Source organism: Orycteropus afer, unplaced genomic scaffold (genome assembly GCF_000298275.1).
Source record: "Orycteropus afer afer isolate SDZICR_OR568_19922 unplaced genomic scaffold, OryAfe1.0 scaffold00176, whole genome shotgun sequence".
Classification (NCBI taxonomy): Eukaryota; Metazoa; Chordata; class Mammalia; order Tubulidentata; family Orycteropodidae; genus Orycteropus; species Orycteropus afer.
In genome coordinates this window covers 297,355-315,337 of record NW_006921763.1, presented here as the reverse complement: position 1 = coordinate 315,337, position 17,983 = coordinate 297,355, and the positions used below count along the sequence as shown (strand labels likewise).

The 17,983-nt window shown below is 39.7% G+C and overlaps 1 protein-coding gene across 1 annotated transcript in view; it reads left to right on the top strand.

The window, feature by feature from the left end:
• RFC1 (replication factor C subunit 1) overlaps positions 1–17,983 on the top strand; it is a 107,922-nt gene that overhangs the window by 72,362 nt on the left and 17,577 nt on the right. The window contains 3 exon segments of the mRNA XM_007947135.2: positions 2,513–2,620; positions 13,777–13,956; positions 15,126–15,230. Of these exon segments, the coding sequence (XP_007945326.2) occupies positions 2,513–2,620; positions 13,777–13,956; positions 15,126–15,230 (393 nt within the window).

The window sequence follows — 17,983 nt, the reverse complement described above, 5'->3', positions numbered from 1 at the left end:
TTTATTTAGAAGCCATTGCAGAATATAGATTATTAATATGACTAACTCTTTAATATGGATTATTAATATAGCCAAGTATTATAAATTATAGCTAATATAGCTGAATTAGCCAGTATTTGAGTGTTATTGTATGTTAGATGTCATGCTAGTACTTCATGTATGTGTATCTTTACAATAGCAATGTGTGAAGTTTACTTTTATTATCAAACTTTTAAAGATGAAGAAACAGGCTGGAAGAGTTAAAGTAACTATTCCGAGATCACCCAGCTTAATTAAGTAAGTGGCAGAGCCTGGGCCCCGGAGCCAAAAAACCAAACAAAACAGAATAACCAGTGGTTCTCAGCACGGACTCTGGAGCCAGTTGTGAATCATAGCCCTGGCACTGAGCAGATGTGGGACCTTGGTTTAGTGACTTACCCTCTTCTGCCTCAGTTTCCTCATCCGTAGAATGGGATAACAGTACCTGGTGAGCTAATGCATGAAGCCACTTACAACAATCTGGTACATAATCGGTATTTAGATAAAAAGTATTTCACTATTATGGTTAGAATAATTGTAATTTGGATTTGTTCTGAATTTGCTCCTTTTTGCTCTTATATAACAATGTTGAGATACTGAAATCATTTTCAAAGGGGAAAATGGTGAAATACAAAATGCATTTGAAAAGTTTTCTTTGTTTTCAAATATATTTGAGAAGCAAATTGTCTTTTTTAAATATAGAACCACTTTATCTTCATAATGAGAAACCACTATTTATTCCTTCTTGCCTCTTGGGCACTTTAAAGCAGACTTGTCTATTTTAGCTGCTCATCACCATTATTTTTTAGTGCAGAACAGTGAAAGGGCGGTGATCTGAAAATACTTGTCTGGTCAGTGCTCATAAATGTGCTTAGAGGAACAATTAACTTTTTGGTCTCAGATTTATCTTCAGAAAATATTTATCTGGAAGATGAATGTTTTTCTTTAGGCACACTAAATATGTTCAGTTTACAGAGGCTTGACTTGTTCTTAAAGAACATAAATCTTTAAATGGCACTGTTTCTTTGCACTGTAGTTTTCAAAGGGGGAGTAGAAATGACTCAGTTGGGGAACATTACAATGTATAGAATAATTTTAGTTTATTGGTCAAGGAACAGGTAATTTAGATTTCATAAATGGCTATACTTCAGAAGTTATTTTATAAGTTGTTTAGGATTCATAATTTTTTTTCCTGTGGAATTAATGTTATCAATGAATGTTTTTCCCATTTTGATGTGTATTGGATTCTCCTGCAGAGCTTGTTAAAAATATGGGTTCCCAGGGCAGACAGCTTGGGCAGCTGTATTTAATAGACTCCTTAAATGGTTTGAATGCACACCAACATTTGACAACCACTGTTAAAAATTATGAGTAGGTTCTACACCCATCCCAAAATGGCTTATTTAACTCATAGCTATTTAACTAGCTTATTTATTAAGTCATTTCTTTATATTAGAATACTATTCTGCCTACTTTTAGAGATTTGGGATGACTTACAACTTAAAAATAATGTAAAGTAGAAAGATTAAAAAAAAAAAAAAAAAACAGAGGCCATCTTGTTACGATTTTAAAATCAGAATTATCCAGGACGTTTTTTCACACACATGCCCTAGCCATATCCCTGAATCAGAAACTGGAGGTGGGTCTTGGGGTACATAGTTAAAAATTTCCCAGGATTTTCTGAGATACACTAATCTTTTCAGATCTCCTGAAAGAAATAGAATGGGGGAGAGAAGACATATATGAGGAGAACAGGGGCATATAGAATGGGTCTGTTCTTTGGCAGAAACCTTGCTCCTTATTTGAACTGGATGCTTAGATGAAGGTTGGTGGTTCAAACCCACCAGCCACTCTGTGGAAGCAAGACCAGGCAATCGACTTCCGTAAAGATTTACCACCTCGGGAACCCAGTGAGGGTCGCTATGAGTAGAATCGACTCGATGGCAGTGGGTTTGGTTTTTGTTTGTTTGTTTGCTTAGATGAAGGCTTTCGTGGGGGTGCTCATACTCCCACTGGTACAGAGCCGTGTTTGAAGGGTGTTGAAAGTCATAGGATGAACATAGCTTATCATCTTGGGTGATCAAGTTCACTTGGGAAAAGCTTTATTTTTACCTTAAAATGAGCATGGATATATTATGGAATAGAATTTAAAATTAATATGAATTTCTAAAATAAAACGCACTCTTTCATTTATTTGCTTAGAGATGGCAAAGTGTGAGAAGGACTGATGCAAAGATCTCAGTCAGGTGTATATAAGCTGGGTGGTACTCACACAGCTAAGAACCGGGCAGGATCTCAGTCAGGTGTATGCAAGCTGGGTGGTACTCACACAGCTAAGAACCGGGCAGGATCTCAGTCAGGTGTATGCAAGCTGGGTGGTACTCACACAGCTAAGAATCGGGCAGAAATGACTGCATAGTCACTGGTAGAGACATGTTCTTAATTTTCCATGAATTTTGCATAACTGCTCAGTTTCCGTTTCCTCTCCTCTAAGTCTACAAGTCCTGAAGATTTGGAAAAGAAACGCGCTAATTACCAAGCTTATCGCAGCTACCTAAATCGAGAAGGTCCCAAAGCTCTGGGCTCCAAAGAGATACCGAAGGTGAGAGCACGGCGAGTCCGTGGAATTCTTTGAAGGTCTTTGGCCGGTGGGTCATGTCTGTTCAGTGAGAATTAATAATTAAAAATGCACAACAGAGAAGGCTCAGGCAGTATCTTCAGGAATTAGGATGTTTATTCACATTTTGAGTCTTTCCTGGATACTCAGAAAAATTTTCCTTTAAATAACAAGTCGGACTAGAGGCAGTCAAAATACTTGTTTAACTACAATTTTAAAAATGACATCTCTTCTCAGAAATATTTCTTCATGTTAAATTGCAGCATACTCACAGAGCAGCTAAGATCAGGTGCTAAATGACTGTTTTCATAAGTTTAATATTTTTTTCCAACCTAAAATTTTTTTCAGAATGTCCAATTTTTTAATATGTATTTAAATTTCCAGTTGTATATGGAATACTAGACTTTTTACATATGGTACTTGAACACCATATACCTTATGATTATAGAAAAGAGTTTGAATTCATAGTCTGATTGAAAATTTTAATATAACCTCTTACTCCAATTGGTTATGCTATGATTTAGTGTGTGTTAAAGAAATCTTTATGAATTTTCATTTTTTCTTTCACCAAATATTTGTTGAATGTTCATTGTGTGCAAAGCACTACTCTGGGCTTTGAGAATACAGCAGAGACAGGCCTAACGCTCTTTGCCCTCATGGCCCTTGGCTTAGTTATCTAGTGCTGTTATAACAGAAATACCACAAGTGCATGGCTTTAACAAACAGAAGTTTATTCTCTCATAGCTTGGGAGGCTAGAAGTCCAAATTCAGGGCACTGCCTCTAGGGGAAGGCTTTCTTTCTCATTGGTTCTGTGGGAAGGCCCTTACGTCCTTTCAGCATTGTGGATCTGGCATTCTTTGGAGATGTCTGTATGTCTTGGCATCAGTCTTCCCCTGAGTGTAGGAGGTTCTTAGCACAGAGACGCTGGTTCAAAGGATGTGCTGTGCTCCCCATTCTTCTTTCTTGGAGGTACTGAGGTTCCTCCTTCTCTGCTGGCTTTTCCTGGTTTATGTCTTTTCTAAGATAAAAAGTGATGCAGGCCACACACCCCAGGGAAACTCTCTTGCCTCTGATTCGGGCTGTGACTTAACTAAGGGCTATATCCCACCCTACCCTCCTTACAACTGGTTGACTGATCGCACCGGATCACATCATGGGGGACGGTGACATCATTTCATAACTACCAAACCACTGAGAATCGTGGCCCAGCCAAGCTGACAGAGAAACTTAATCATCACAGCCAGTGTTACTTGTGCCTTGCACCTCGGTGTTTGTTACTGACTGACATACATTATGTTGGTTTTTTTTTTCACCATTGTCGTAAATGCAGATTTTAGGTCACAAGATATAAGTAAGGAGCCGTTGTATTCATCCTTTATTTTGTAATCTGTTGTAGTCATCCTCCACTTCTACATATGACAATTTTCTTTTCTTTAATCATTCAGAAACATTTATTAGGTGTCTGTTGTTTGTCAGGAGCTGTAAAACAGACATCCTCTTACTGTATGCTGCCTTCCTCTTCACCCAAGGTAATATGTGTCAACTCGCTAGTTACTGGTTTACCCTCTATTTCTCTCCCAATCCTGGTAACCATCAAAGAGTATTTCTTTTTGTGTGTAAACTTTTTCTTGACCTTTTATGATACTGGTTTCATGTAATCTTTGTCCTTTTGTGATTGACTAATTTCACTTAGCATAATATCCTCCAGGTTCATCCATGTTATGAGATGTTTCACAGAGTCATTGTTGTTCTTTAGTGTTGTGTAATGTTCCACTGTGTGTATGTACCATAGTTTGTTTATCTATTCATCCACTAATGGGCACTTAGGTTGTTTCCATATTTTTGCTATCATGAATAATAGTGTGATGAACATGAGAGTACATATATAGTGTCACAGCTCTTATTTATCTAGTATATATACTGTGGTATTTAAGTTTGTCTGTCAACTTTGCTAGGCCTGGTTGAGTGGCTGGGCAGCTCAATATAATACATGGGAACGTAGTATTCCCCATGATAGATTGGTAATCATTTCCATGGTGGAAACTACTGTGAGCAGCTGAGTAGCTGCCTTAGGGATGTGGTCTGCTTCCTGTATATAAGCAGAAGCCTTTGGGAATGGTCTCTTAGCTTATGGCACGCTTGAACCCTGCATATAGCCATGTTGTTGTTCAGCAGCCTGCCATGCTCTGCTGACCTTGGGACTTTCAATGGACTTGAATTAATGGCTTGCCATGTGGTTTGGTAACATCAGGACTGTGCCTTTTTACTTGTCAATCTTGGGCTTGTCAGCCTCAGCATCCAGCAGCTGTCTGAGTGAAGAAAAGCCTCTAGCTTCAGTGGGCCGGGAGCAGGAGGCAGAGCTGAAGCCCAAGGCTGAGGGGCTTTCACTCGGCCCCTAGAGCCTGGCACTTTGAACTTGGACTTAAAGCCTCCAAAATGTAAGAGAATAAACTCCTGTTTCTTCAAGCCATTCCATTTGTGGTATATTCCTGTCAGAGTGGCACTGAGTAACCAGAGCATATATATATATGCCTAGCAGTGGAATTGCTGGATCATATATGACTTCATTTCCAGCATTGGAAGGAAGCACCAAGCCATTTTCCACAGTCACTGCATCATTTTACATTCCTACAGTGTATGAGGGTTCCAGTCTCTCCATACCCTTGCCAGTATTTGTTGTTTTCTGCTTTTTTTGAACTTTGCTAGTAATGAGATGATATGTTGTTGTTTTTGATCTCTCTAGTACCTAATGTTCATGAGCATGTCTTCATGTGTTTGTTGGCTTCCTAAATGTCTTCTTTGGTAAAGTGACTATTCATATCCTCTGCCCATTTTTCAATTGGATTATTTGTCTCTTTGTTGTTGATGTGTTGAAGTTTCTGTGCATTTTCAAGATTAGCCCCTTATCTGACTTGTTGTTGCCAATTTTTTATTTTCTTCAGTCTGCAGGTTCTCTTCTTTTGGTGAAATCTTTTGATGCACATAAATGTCTAGTTTTTGGGCAGTCCCAGTCATCTATTTTGTCTTCTGGTCTTTTGTATTTTTAGTTATGTTTGATAGTGTATTTCTGTCATGTGTAAACCAAAAAAAAAAACCAAACTCACTGCCATCAAGTTGGATCTGACTCATAGTGACCCCTCCTTGGATTTCTGAGGTGATATCATTCCGAAAGTAGATTGCCCAACCTGCCTTCCCAGGAGTGGGTGGTGGGTTTGAACCACCAGCCTTCTGGTTAGCAGTCAGTTTATCCCTGTTTTTTCTTTGATGATCTCTATAGTTTTAGATTTTACATTTAAGTCTTTGATCCATCTTGTGTTTGCTTTTATTTATGGTGTGAGATATGGGTTCTGTTTCTTTTTCCTGCAAATGGATATCTAGTTTTGCCAACACCATTTGTTGAAGAAACTCTCTCTTCCCCATTTAATGAGTTTCAGCTCTTTGTCAAAGATCAACTGTCCATAGGTGGATGGATTTACCTGTGGGTTCTCAATTCTGTTCCATTGATCTGTGTGTCCCTTGTTGTAACAGTGCCAGGCTGTTTTGACAACCATGGATGTGAAAAAGGTATTGAGATCAGAAAGTGTGAGGCCACCTACTTTGTTCTTCTTTAGTAGTGCTTTACTTATGCCTATAAAGTTGGTGATTAGTTTTTCCATCCCTTTAAAGAATGGTGATGGAATCTGGATCAGGATTGCATTATATCTGTAGATCACTTTGGGTAGTATTGACATTTCCATTATGTTAAGTCTTCCTATCCATAAGCATGGTACATTCTTCCATTCATGTAGGTCTCATTTGGTATCTTGTGCTAATGTTTTGTAGTTTTCTTTGATAATGCCAATTTTCACACAATGACCTGGTCTTTGGGACCTAACCATTGTAGGTAAATGAAGAGTGGGTATGTACAGAGGAACCTGGGCTGGATGGTGTTTATAGAGTAAGTGATTTTTAAATGGGAACTTGAAGTATAAAGGGATTGCAGTTGTGCAGGGATCATGATGGTAGGGTGATCTGGGAGATGGACCAGCTCATGTGATGTGCCTAAGCAGGAAAATGATCTTGTATGATGGTTGAGGAACTAAAAGAATCAAGTAGTTGGAGCATAGTTAGCAAGGGGAGTTGGGAGTGGCTGAGGAGATAGGGTTACATCTTGCAGGGCCTAGATTAGGATTTCTGTCTAAGGGAAACAGTTTTAAGTAGAGAAATAATATGATCAGAATTGCATTTCCAAAAGATCTCTCTGGCTGCTGGATGTAGAGTACTTTGCAGGGGGCAAGAATAGCTACAGGGAGATCAGTTAGAAGAAATGGTGAGAAATGATAGGGACTTGTTTGGGGTAGGAGCAGTGAAAGTGGTAAAAAGTGAAATGACTTCAACATCAAATGTAAAATCTGCAGGACTTGGGTGATAATTAGAAGTGGGATGTGAATAAGAATGAGTATCAAGGGTGATTTCCAATTTATTGGCATAAGCAACTGGGTGTATGCTGGTGCCTTTGGAGGCAGAGCACGTTTGGGGAGATGATGGTAAGTTTGTTGACAGACCTAATGTGCTTTAGAGTATGAGATCGCCACATGGAGATGCTGAGTAGACAAGTAAAGGCAATTCCTGGGTTACGAATGAGATCTGTTCCTAAGTGTGTCTTTAAGTTGAATTTGTAGATAAATTGGAACAAGCCTGTCATACAGTTCTTACTGAGCCTTACTGTAATACAAGAAGGTGCCCTGGTGGTGCAGTGGTTAAGTGCTTATGTGCTAACCAAAAGGTTGGCAGTTTGAATCTGCTCTGTCCAATAGGGTCGTGAGTTGGAATCGACTAGGTGGCAATGGGTCAATAAGTTTTGGTGCAAGAAAAGACTGGAAGCCTTTTCAGTGATTTAAAAGCTGCATGCGGAGCAGATGAAGGTGTTGTGATGAAGAAATTTGTTGTGGGTTGTTTCATTTGTTTCAAACTGAGGACACATTTACATTTAAAGGGCAAGTAGCAGTTGGCTGTACACGTTCGTAATCCAAGAACTGTCTGTAGATAAGCAATTCTGGAGCTCAGGATAAAGTTAAGGCTGGATGTGAAAACTTGCACATCACTGGAGTGTAAATAATGTTTGAAGGGGTTGATAGCATCACCCCACCTTCTTAACACAGTAGAAAACCAAAAATCCAACCCACTGCCATTGAGTTGATTCCAACTCATAGTGACCCTATAGACAGAATAGAACTGTCCCATAGAGTTTCCAAGGCTGTAAATCTTTAAGGAAGCATTCTGCCTCATCTTTCTCCTGTGGAGCGCTGGTGGGTTGAAACCCAACCTTTTCGTTAGCAGCCAAATGCTTTAACCACTACACCACTAACGAGAGTGTAAAATTCAAAAGGAGACTACAAAGAAGCAGTGCAATCAATGTAGGATGGAAGCCTGATAAACATGGTGTCACAGAAGCAAAGGGAAGAGTTTATTTTTAAAATGAGTGAGTGGTTCAGAGTGTTCTGTTGCTGCAATACCAGGTAAGAGGAGATTGGACATTCTCCATTGCGTTTAGTAACGTGAATAGTCATTACTGCAAGAGCAGCTTCAACAGAATGATGGAGTCAGAGCCTTGATAAAAGTGGTTGAAGAGTGAGTAAGGAGACAAAACAGATAGCCTAAGTAGGTAATATTTTTGGAAACTTTGGTTATAAACATGGGTTGGGGAAGGACTTAGAGCTAGAAATAGAGGTGGGATTTAGGGGGAGAATGTAAATGTTTTGAAGCTAAGAGATACTTAAAGCCTTTTTTTTTTTTCCTGCTAATGGGATTAAAGGTGTACTAGTAAGACAAGTATAATCACATGTTGCATGAGATTTCTGAGAAGGTGGGAAGGGGAGGCTATCCTGACCACATATTTTGTTGTGTTGTTGTTAGGTTTCGACATGTTGGTTCTGACTCATAATGACCGTATACCCAACAGAACAAAACAGTATCCTCAGAATCATTGCTGTACTTGAGTCATCATTGCAACCAGTATGTCAGTCTATTTCGTTGAGGGTCTTCCCCTTTTTTATGACCCTCTTTACTTTACCAAACATGACATCCTTCTCCAGGGACTGGTTCCTTCTGACAGTATGACCAAAGTATAAGAGAAGTCTGGCTATTCTTGCCTCTAAGGAGCATTCTGACTGTACCTTTTCCAAAACAGTTTTGTCCGTTCTTTTGGTAGTCCATGATATTTTCAGTATTCTTTGCCAACACCACAACTGTAGTATTATAACTCAAGGCTTGAATTTTCTCTTCAGTTCTTTCACCTTGAGATTTACTGAGTGTGTTCTTCCCTTTTGGTTTTCTAACTCAAGATCTTTGCACATTTCATTATAATACTTTGTCTTCTTGAGCCATCCTTTGAAATCTTCTGTCCAGCCCTTTTACTTCATCATTTCTTTTATTCGCTTCAACTACTCTCCATTCCAGAGCAAGTGTCAGAATCTCTTTTGACATCCATTTTGGTGTTTTCTTTCTTTCCTGTCTTTTTAATGACCTTTTGCTTTCTTCATTCTTGGGAGCTCTGGTGGCATAGTGCCTAAGGCATTTGACTGCTACCCAGAAGTCTGGTAGTTCAAACCCACCAGCCACTCCTTGGAAAGAAGATTGGGCAATCTACTTTCCATAGTGATACTGCCTCGGAAATCCAAGCAGGGGTCGCTGTGAGTTGGATCCGACTCAAGGGCAGTGAGTTTTTTTTTTTCTGCTTTCTTCATGTATGTCATCCTCTAACTTGTTTGGTTCTTAATGTCATCCTGTAACTTGTTTGGTCTTCAGTCACTGGTGTTCAATGCGTCAAATCTATTCTTCAGATGGTCTCTAAATTCAGGTGGGATGTACTCTTGTGGACTTGTTATAATTTTCTTCAGCTTCATCTTAAACTTGGCATATGAACAATTGATGGTCTGTTTCACAGTTCCCCGTGGCCTTGTTCTGACTGATGATATTGAGCTTCTCCGTTGTCTCTTTCCACAGATGTAGTCAGTTTGATTCCTGTGTATTCCATCTGGTGAGGTCCATGTGTAAAGTCACTGTTTATATTGTTGATAAAAGGTATTTGCAGTGAATAAATCATTGGTCACATAGAATTCCATCATGAGCTCTCCCACGTCATTTCTTTCACCAAAGCCGTATTTTCTGACTGCTGTGATGCCTTGGTGATGGAAATAATGCTGGAGAACACATGATAGAATTTTGCAAGACCAACAACTTATTCATTGCAAATACCTTTTTTCAACAACACAAATGGTGGCTATACATGCGAACTTCACCAGATGGAGTACAGAGGAATCAGATCAACTACATCTGTGACAAGAGGTGATGGAGAAGCTCAATATCTTCAGCCAAAACCAGGCCAGGAGCTGATTGTGGAACAGACCATCAACTGCTCATATGCAAGTTCAAGTTGAAGTTGAAGACAATTAAAACAAGTCCATGAGAGCCAAAATAATGATCGTGAATATATCCCTCCTGAATTTAGAGACCATCTAAAGAATGTGGAAATTATTGAACAATATGATTAAGATTACATGCAAGTAAAATTTTGTTGAAGATAATTCAAAAACAGCTGTAGCAATATATTGATAGGGAACTTCGAGAAATCCAAGCTGGATTCAGAAGAGGATGTGGAATGAGGGATATCATTACTGATGCCAGATGCATCTTAGCTGAAAGCAAAGAATACCAGAAAGATGTTTACTTGTGTTTTATTGACTATGCAAAAGTGTTTGTGCAGATCATAACAAATTATGGATAATGCTGAGAAGAATGGCAATTCTAGAACACTTAATTGTGCTCATGAGGAACCTATACATGGACCAGGAGGGTGTCGTTGGAACAGAACAAGGGGATACTACATGGTTTAAAATCAAGAAGGGAGTGTGTCAGGGTTGTATCCTTTCTCCATACTTATTCAATCTATATGCTGAGCAAATAATCCGAGATCCTGGATTATATGAAGAAGAACATGGCACCAGGATTGGAGGAAGACTCATTAGAACCTGTGATACGCAGACAACACAGCTGTGCTTGTTGAAAGTGAGGATGACTTGAGGTACTTACTGATGAAGATTGACGACTGTAGTCTGCAGTATGGATTGCACCTCAATATAAAGAAAACAAAAATCCTCATAACTGGACTAATAAACAACATCATGATAAATGGAGAAAAGACTGAAGTTGTCAAAGACTTCATATTACTTGGTTCTACAGTCAACACCTAATGGAAGCAGCAGTTAAAGTCACAGACACTGTATTGCCTTGGGCAATCCGCTGCAAAAGACCTCTTTAAAGTGAAGAGCAAAGATGTCTCCTTGAAGACTAAGGTGCACTTAACTCAAACCATGGTATTTTCAGTCACCTGTTATGCATATGGGCAGCTCTGGTGGCATAATGCCAGAAAGTTGGCAGTTCAAACCCACCAGCCACTCCTCAGAAGAAAGGTTGGGCAGTCTACTTCCATAGTGATACTGCCTTGGAAACCCAAGGAGAGGTCGCTATGAGTCGGGTCCGACTCCATGGCAGTGGTTTGTTCGTTTGTTCTTAAGCATGTGAGAGCTGGACAATGAAAAAGGAAGACCAAAGAAGAGTTGATGCTTTCGTGTTGTGTTGCTGGCGAAGAATACTGAGAGTACCATGGACCACTAAAAGAGCTAACAAATGGAAGAAGTGCTGCCAGAATGCTCCTTGGAAGTGAGAATGGCCAAACTTTGTCTGACCTACTTTGGCCATGTTATCAGAAGGAACCATTTCCTGGAGAAGGACGTCATGCTTGATAAAGTGGAGGGTCAACGAAAGAGAGGAAGGTCCTCAACAAGGTGGACTGACACAATGGCTGCAGTGATGGGCTCAGGTATGGTGGGAATCATGAGGCTGGCACAAGACTGGGCAGTGTTTCGTTCTGTTGCATGTAGGGTCACTATGAGTCAGAGATGACGGCACCTAAGGATGACAATAACACGATGCTTCTTTGTTTCTGCCTTTCCATTTGTAATCACCAGTAATTATCTATGCATTTTGATTTCATGTTTAGTCAATTTCAAACTGCAGAAGTTGGTAAAAATCTTTAATTTCTTCCTCTTTGGCTTTAGTGGTTGATGCACAAATTTGAGAAGAGTAGTATTTACTGGTCATCCTTGTAGGCTTGTGGATATTATCTGATTGTGGATAGCACTGTACTTCAGGATCGATCTTGAAATGTTCGTTTTGATGATGAATGTGATGCCATTCCTCTTCAGTTTGTCATACCTGTAGTGGTAGACCATATGATTATCTGATTCATAATGGCCAATACCAATCCATTTCAGTTCACTAATGCCTAGGATATAAGTCTTTATGCATTCCATTTCATTTTTGGCAACTTCCAATTTTCTTAGATTCATACTTTATACATTCCACATTCTGATGATTAATGGATGTTTACAGCCATTTCTTCTCATTTTGAGTTGTGCCACATCAGCCAATGAAGGTCTTTCTTCCTAGTCTAGAAGTTGTGCTGAAACCTGCCTACCATGGGTGACCCTGCTGGTTTTTGATGCACATTTGGCATAGCTTCCAGCGTTGCAGCGACACACAGGCCACCACAGTACAATAAACTAAGAGATGAGTGGTTGATCCCGACACCTGTGAAGATTAGTAATCCCCTAATGAAGAGGGTGTGGCGTAGTTGGGAGATAGGAGACTTACGGGGTAGTGGGTTGCAGGGAGGCTAGAGGGAGATGCCAGCTTTGCCTGCTGGTCGTGGTGATGTGAGAGATTAAACAGGCCTCAGCTTGAGAGGACTGCAGGGCGCTGGAGAGCCTCTTGGGTAGTTTGATGGTGCCGGAGTAGGAGCTCTAGGGTAGAAGAGTTTGATAGAGAGGCTAGAAGTGTTGTGATTGGTAAGGTGAAAGATATGCAGAGCCATGTGGGATGCTAGTTCGGGAGATGATAAATGATTGGAGAGTGGGATAGGGTTTGAATGTAGAGTTTTCCAGAGTTATTTCAAATTTGTTGAGCACAATTTGAGTACCTGTAATGTTCACTAGATCATTTCAATCATAGAATGATAGGTTGTTAGAGACTTTTTTTCCCCAAATAGATTCATAGGTGTTTCTTTTTGCCTTCTAAGAAAGATTCTTCATCTGAATGATGAGGGATTGGACATATATTGGGACATTCTTTGAATTTTATTTGGGTTCTTTTTCAACCCTTTTTGAGTCTATATTGATTGCAATTCTCTATTCAAAGAATAATAAGTAACTTTGAATTTCATACATAATTTTAATTTGCATTTTGCTCGATTCTGCCATTATATTGAATCATTCCTATAAAATTGGAAAGTGCTGATATTATGTATAATTCTTTTATATATGTATATTATATATGTACAGTTCTGAGGAGCTCTGGTGACATAGTGTCTAAGGCATTTGAGTGCTAACCAGAAGGTAGGCGGTTCAAAGCATCCAGCCACTCTGTGGAAGGAAGATTGGACAATCTATTTCCATAAAGATTTACCGCCTTAGAAACCCAAAGGGGGTTGCTATTGCTTTTTGGTTGTTGTTGTTGTTTTATTTATAGTTCTAATTAAATGTCTCCTCCATCCAGTTCTCTTTGTCCAGGATCTCTTGTATTATTAGTATTATTTTTCCAATCAGTGGATGATAATGATCTTGCCTATCGGTTACTAGCAGGTTGTTAGATTTATTATCATATGGTAATCAGTAGAGAGAAGGGCAAGAGCTCAGACTTGTTTAGGTGACATGAACCAGTTTTAGAACTGAAACTTTCCTTTTAACAACATCAAGAGTTGCTGTGGGGTAATGCATGTGATTACTGACTTAAAATTTATACAAGTTAGTTCTTTAAATACAAAACAAGCATAATGGAAAATAATAAGCTTTGCTAACAGTATTAGATGTATGTCTTTCATTGCTAGTTTTATAGCTTTATTAAATGTTAACCTACATAAGAATTTCTTAGGATTTAATTGGAAGTGCTACTTATTTGTTGTAAATTTCCAGCAAGTTTTTCATGCTGAGGTTATTTATGATGTCAAATGAAAAAAAATCAACTTCCTGTAGTTTTGATGCCAAATATTTCTTTGGAAAGCTACCGTGTAATTTCCTCTCTGCTTGAACATTTTGGTTTTTAGGGAGCTGAAAATTGCTTGGAAGGCCTTATATTTGTAATCACAGGAGTGCTGGAGTCAATTGAACGAGATGAGGCCAAGTCTCTAATTGAGCGTTATGGGGGGAAAGTAACTGGAAATGTCAGCAAGAAAACAAACTACCTTGTCATGGGCCGGGATAGCGGACAGTCCAAGAGTGATAAGGTGGGTCCTGCTGTGTAATCAACATATTGAAATAGCTTGTTCACCTTGGCAGGCTCTGATAGGAACTTTACACAGAGTTAAGTGAAGAAAACAAGATGGAAAAATCATCTTGCCTACATTATTTTTCTTCACAGATGTGTTATTGGCTTTGACCTCTGGACTTTGGCTTTCCTGTTGAAGGCACAGTTCCCGTTTACTTGACTCTGTTGGTATATACTCAGCTGAAGTCTCTTTTTGAAGATAGAAACAAATACAGTTTTCTTTTTTTTCTGGTCATAAGTAGTCTACATATGCTACTGTGGATTCCATTTTAACTTTATTTGAAGGAAGACTCAGGTCTGGTGGGTAGGATTGTATTTAGCTTCAAGTAACAGAATAACCAAATGATCATGGTTTATTGCTTATTTTCCTCAAGAATGCCAGAAATAAGCAATTGCTGGGGATGGCTCAGCAGTTCAGTCATGTAGTCTGATTATTTTCATCTTTAACGCTTATTGTGTTAACTTTACTCCTCAGGAGTGGTGCCTTGAGGTTGCAAGGTAGCTGCAGTTCTAGGCATTCAAGCCTACTTTTAAGGCAAGAAACAAGGAGAAGTAGCAAGATACCCTATTAGCCATGACTATTCTCTTTTATTAAGAAAGGAAGAATTTTCCCAGAAACACCTGTATAATTCCACTTAAGTCTCACTGGCCAGAACTGGTTACATGACCACTCAGAACTGCAGGAGAGGTTGGAGAGGATCAGGACTCTCTTGATTGCCATAGACCAGTCATGACCTGTCACCTGGGAATGGACATAACTCTGTTAGCTAGGAAGAAGGTGGCCATAAGAGGCAAGCATGGGAGACAGTGTGAAGAACCGACTTTAGCTTCTAGTAGCTTTGCCTTTTTTAGGGTAGAGAGAGTAGGTAAAGTAATCCACAGGAGTCGTAATGTGACCCTTTGAGTGCCAGCCCACCCCTCGAAGTTTCCCATCATGTTCTTTCTTGTTAATAGTACTTTTCTGATGAGTATGTTTTTTGTATTCCAGTGTTTTTTGATTTGCAAATGTGGTTTTTCACCTACTGATCATATTTTTATGTAAAATAAAGTCATAGTGTACATATTTGATAGTATCATATTTTTACAGAAAGGATGCAGTTTTAATGACTTGGATTTTTTAATCAATAGGCAGCAGCCTTGGGAACAAAAATTATCGATGAAGATGGCTTATTGAATCTGATTCGAAATATGCCAGGCAAAAAGTCCAAGTATGAAATCGCAGTTGAAGCTGAGGTTTGTATATGATGAATTTGATTTCTTTAACTTGGGATATTGTTTCATCTCTTGGGTGGATACAGGCCTGTTGGCTAAAAGATTAACTTCTGCTTCTGCCACAAATGAGCTTATGCTACTTCCTTTTGAACTGGAGGACTCTGCTTCAGAGTGTTGTCTTTGGTATATTTTCTTACCTTTTTCAGAGGAATATGAGGATAGAGATCAATGTGTTAGACTTAGCATATCAACCTAGTATTAAATATTCATGTTTTCTTGTTTTGACTTTTTGTAAAAGTTGTTGCCTAAGAGTTCTTTAAACGATACACTATAGGTTAGTCAGCATGATACGTTCATTGTCAAGAGCTATGTTAGGACTTTTTCAGTTGTGACAGACACTCACCCCATGTTAGCTTTAGCAGAAAGGGGAAACATACTGGTGTATATAACTCAACTATGGCCGGGTAGGTCTTGTGTAGCAGCTGCTGGCTCTAGAGACTGTGAATGCTTCCAGGGCCTTTTCCGTTTCTCTCTCTCTGCTTCTCCTAGTGTGAGCCTCATTCATTCCCACTGCACACAGGTCTTTTCCACGCACAGGACCCAGGGTACTGGCAAGCCAAGATTAATGTCTCTAGCTCTGTCACCTTAGAGGTGAGATGGTCTTCCCAGTTTATTCCAGTGAGAAAATGTCTGGGGAAGGATTTGGGTTGGCCCTATACCCAACATCTTCTAATATTAACAACTTACATAGGTATGGTACTGAAATCAGGTAATTAACATTGGTACAATACTGTTAACTACACATGGCTCTAGAACTTCTGGTTCTTGCCTGCTGTCCTTTCTTTGCTCCAGTATCCAGTCCAGACCCCACCCAGTCTGTGATGGTTCCTCAGCCTTTCCTTACCTTTTATGATCTTAACACTTTTGACAAGTCCTGGTCAGTTTCATGAAATATCTCTCCATTTGGGTTTCTTTGATATTTTCTCATGATTAGAATGAGATTGCACATTTTTGGCAAGAATACTGCAGAAGTGATGCTATATCCCAGAAGTATATTATTTTGCATGTACCTGTAGTTGGTATGTCTTATTACTGGTGATGTTAACCTTGAGTACTTGCTTAAGATGATGTCTGTTGGGTTTCTCCACTGTAGTAAAGTGACTAGTTTGCCCTTAGTAATTGATAGCTGTTTTGGGGGAGATAACTTGAAGACTATGCTAATACCCTGTTTGTCAAACTCCCACTTTCACCCACTGATTTTAGCATCCACTGATAAAGAGACACTAACTTTTTAAAAATTGAAGTATTTTTCACATACTATAAGAGTCATTCTTTTAAAGTTTATATTAGTGATTTTTTAGCATCTTTACAGGATTGTACAACCATTCCAGAACATTTTTCTCACCTCAAAAAATAAAGCCTGCAAAGACCAGGCTTACTGGTCTGATAGATCCTGGTGAGACCCCTGAGATTGTGGCCCCTAGTTACCCTTCAGGTGTGGAACTGAGCTCACTCCTGTAGCTTCTAGCCAAACAGTAGATAGGCATAGAGGGTGAACATTTACATCAGGTAGATACACTTCTTAGAATGATCATTCATGGGAGATCAGGAGGGCAGTATTTGCACAGGGACACAGGGAAGAGGTAACTACAGGGAGGAAGTGGGAAGAGAGCTGTTGTTACATTGTGGAAATTTCACTCAATGTCATGAAACAAAAGGTGGATGAACAGTATACTATATGGAAATGAATTTGCTCTGTAAACTTTCATGCACATCACAATACAAATTTAAACAAAGAGGAGGGGAAAAAAAAGCAAGCCTATACTGATTAGTAGGAGCTCTGGTAGCATAGTGGCTAAAGCACTTGACTGCTAACCAGAAGGGTGGCGGTTCAAACCCACCAGCCACTCCTCGGAAGGAAGGTTGGGCAATCCTACTTCCGTAGTGATACTGCCTCGGAAACCCAAGGAGGGGTCGCTATGAGTCGGGGCCGACTCGACGGCACATAACAACAACAACAACAACAACAACACATACTGATTAGTAGTCATTCTTCATGCCCTCCTGCCCCCAGCCCCTGCCAACCACTAATGTAATTTGTTTGCCTATTCTGGACGTTTCATATTTAATGTGATCCTTTGTGCCTGACTTATTTCACTCTGCGTGGTGTTTTCAGGATTCACCCATGTTGTAGCATCTATCATTAGTTTATTCCTTTTGTTCATGAGCCCACTGGGCAATGACAGGAGTAGCTGGGGAAAAGGGATGACTGGTTTCCACTGAACGTATCATCCTATCCACCTGATTGTTAAAGCCCACCTCTGCCAAGGTCATCTTTTGGTGAACATTCACATGAGACACAAATATCTTTACTCCTTTGGCCCATTCAGAGAGCTCTATCCACATACCTCTTCCCCATACATTCTTATCACCAATCTTCCAATCATGCTCCTTCCAAGTCCCAGACTATCCTGCCAAGCCATTGGCCACAGCCCATGAACCTGTCTACAGTCACGCATCTGGCCATATCTCATTCCATGCAGAGTGAACAGCCAGATGCATGTCTCAAGGTTCTGCCCATTGGGAGCATTTCCCTTCTCCACTGTCCTTCAGAGAAGTCCCAGAAAGAGGCTGCAGTGCCCCTGCTGTCCACTCTCGAGTGGGGCCTGTGTATCATGCAGAACCATCTGTAAACCAGGCACGAGTTTTCTCTTCCTTGTCATGTTGCTGTATTTACATTGTTATATCATTTATTTGTCTACTTATCAATTGAT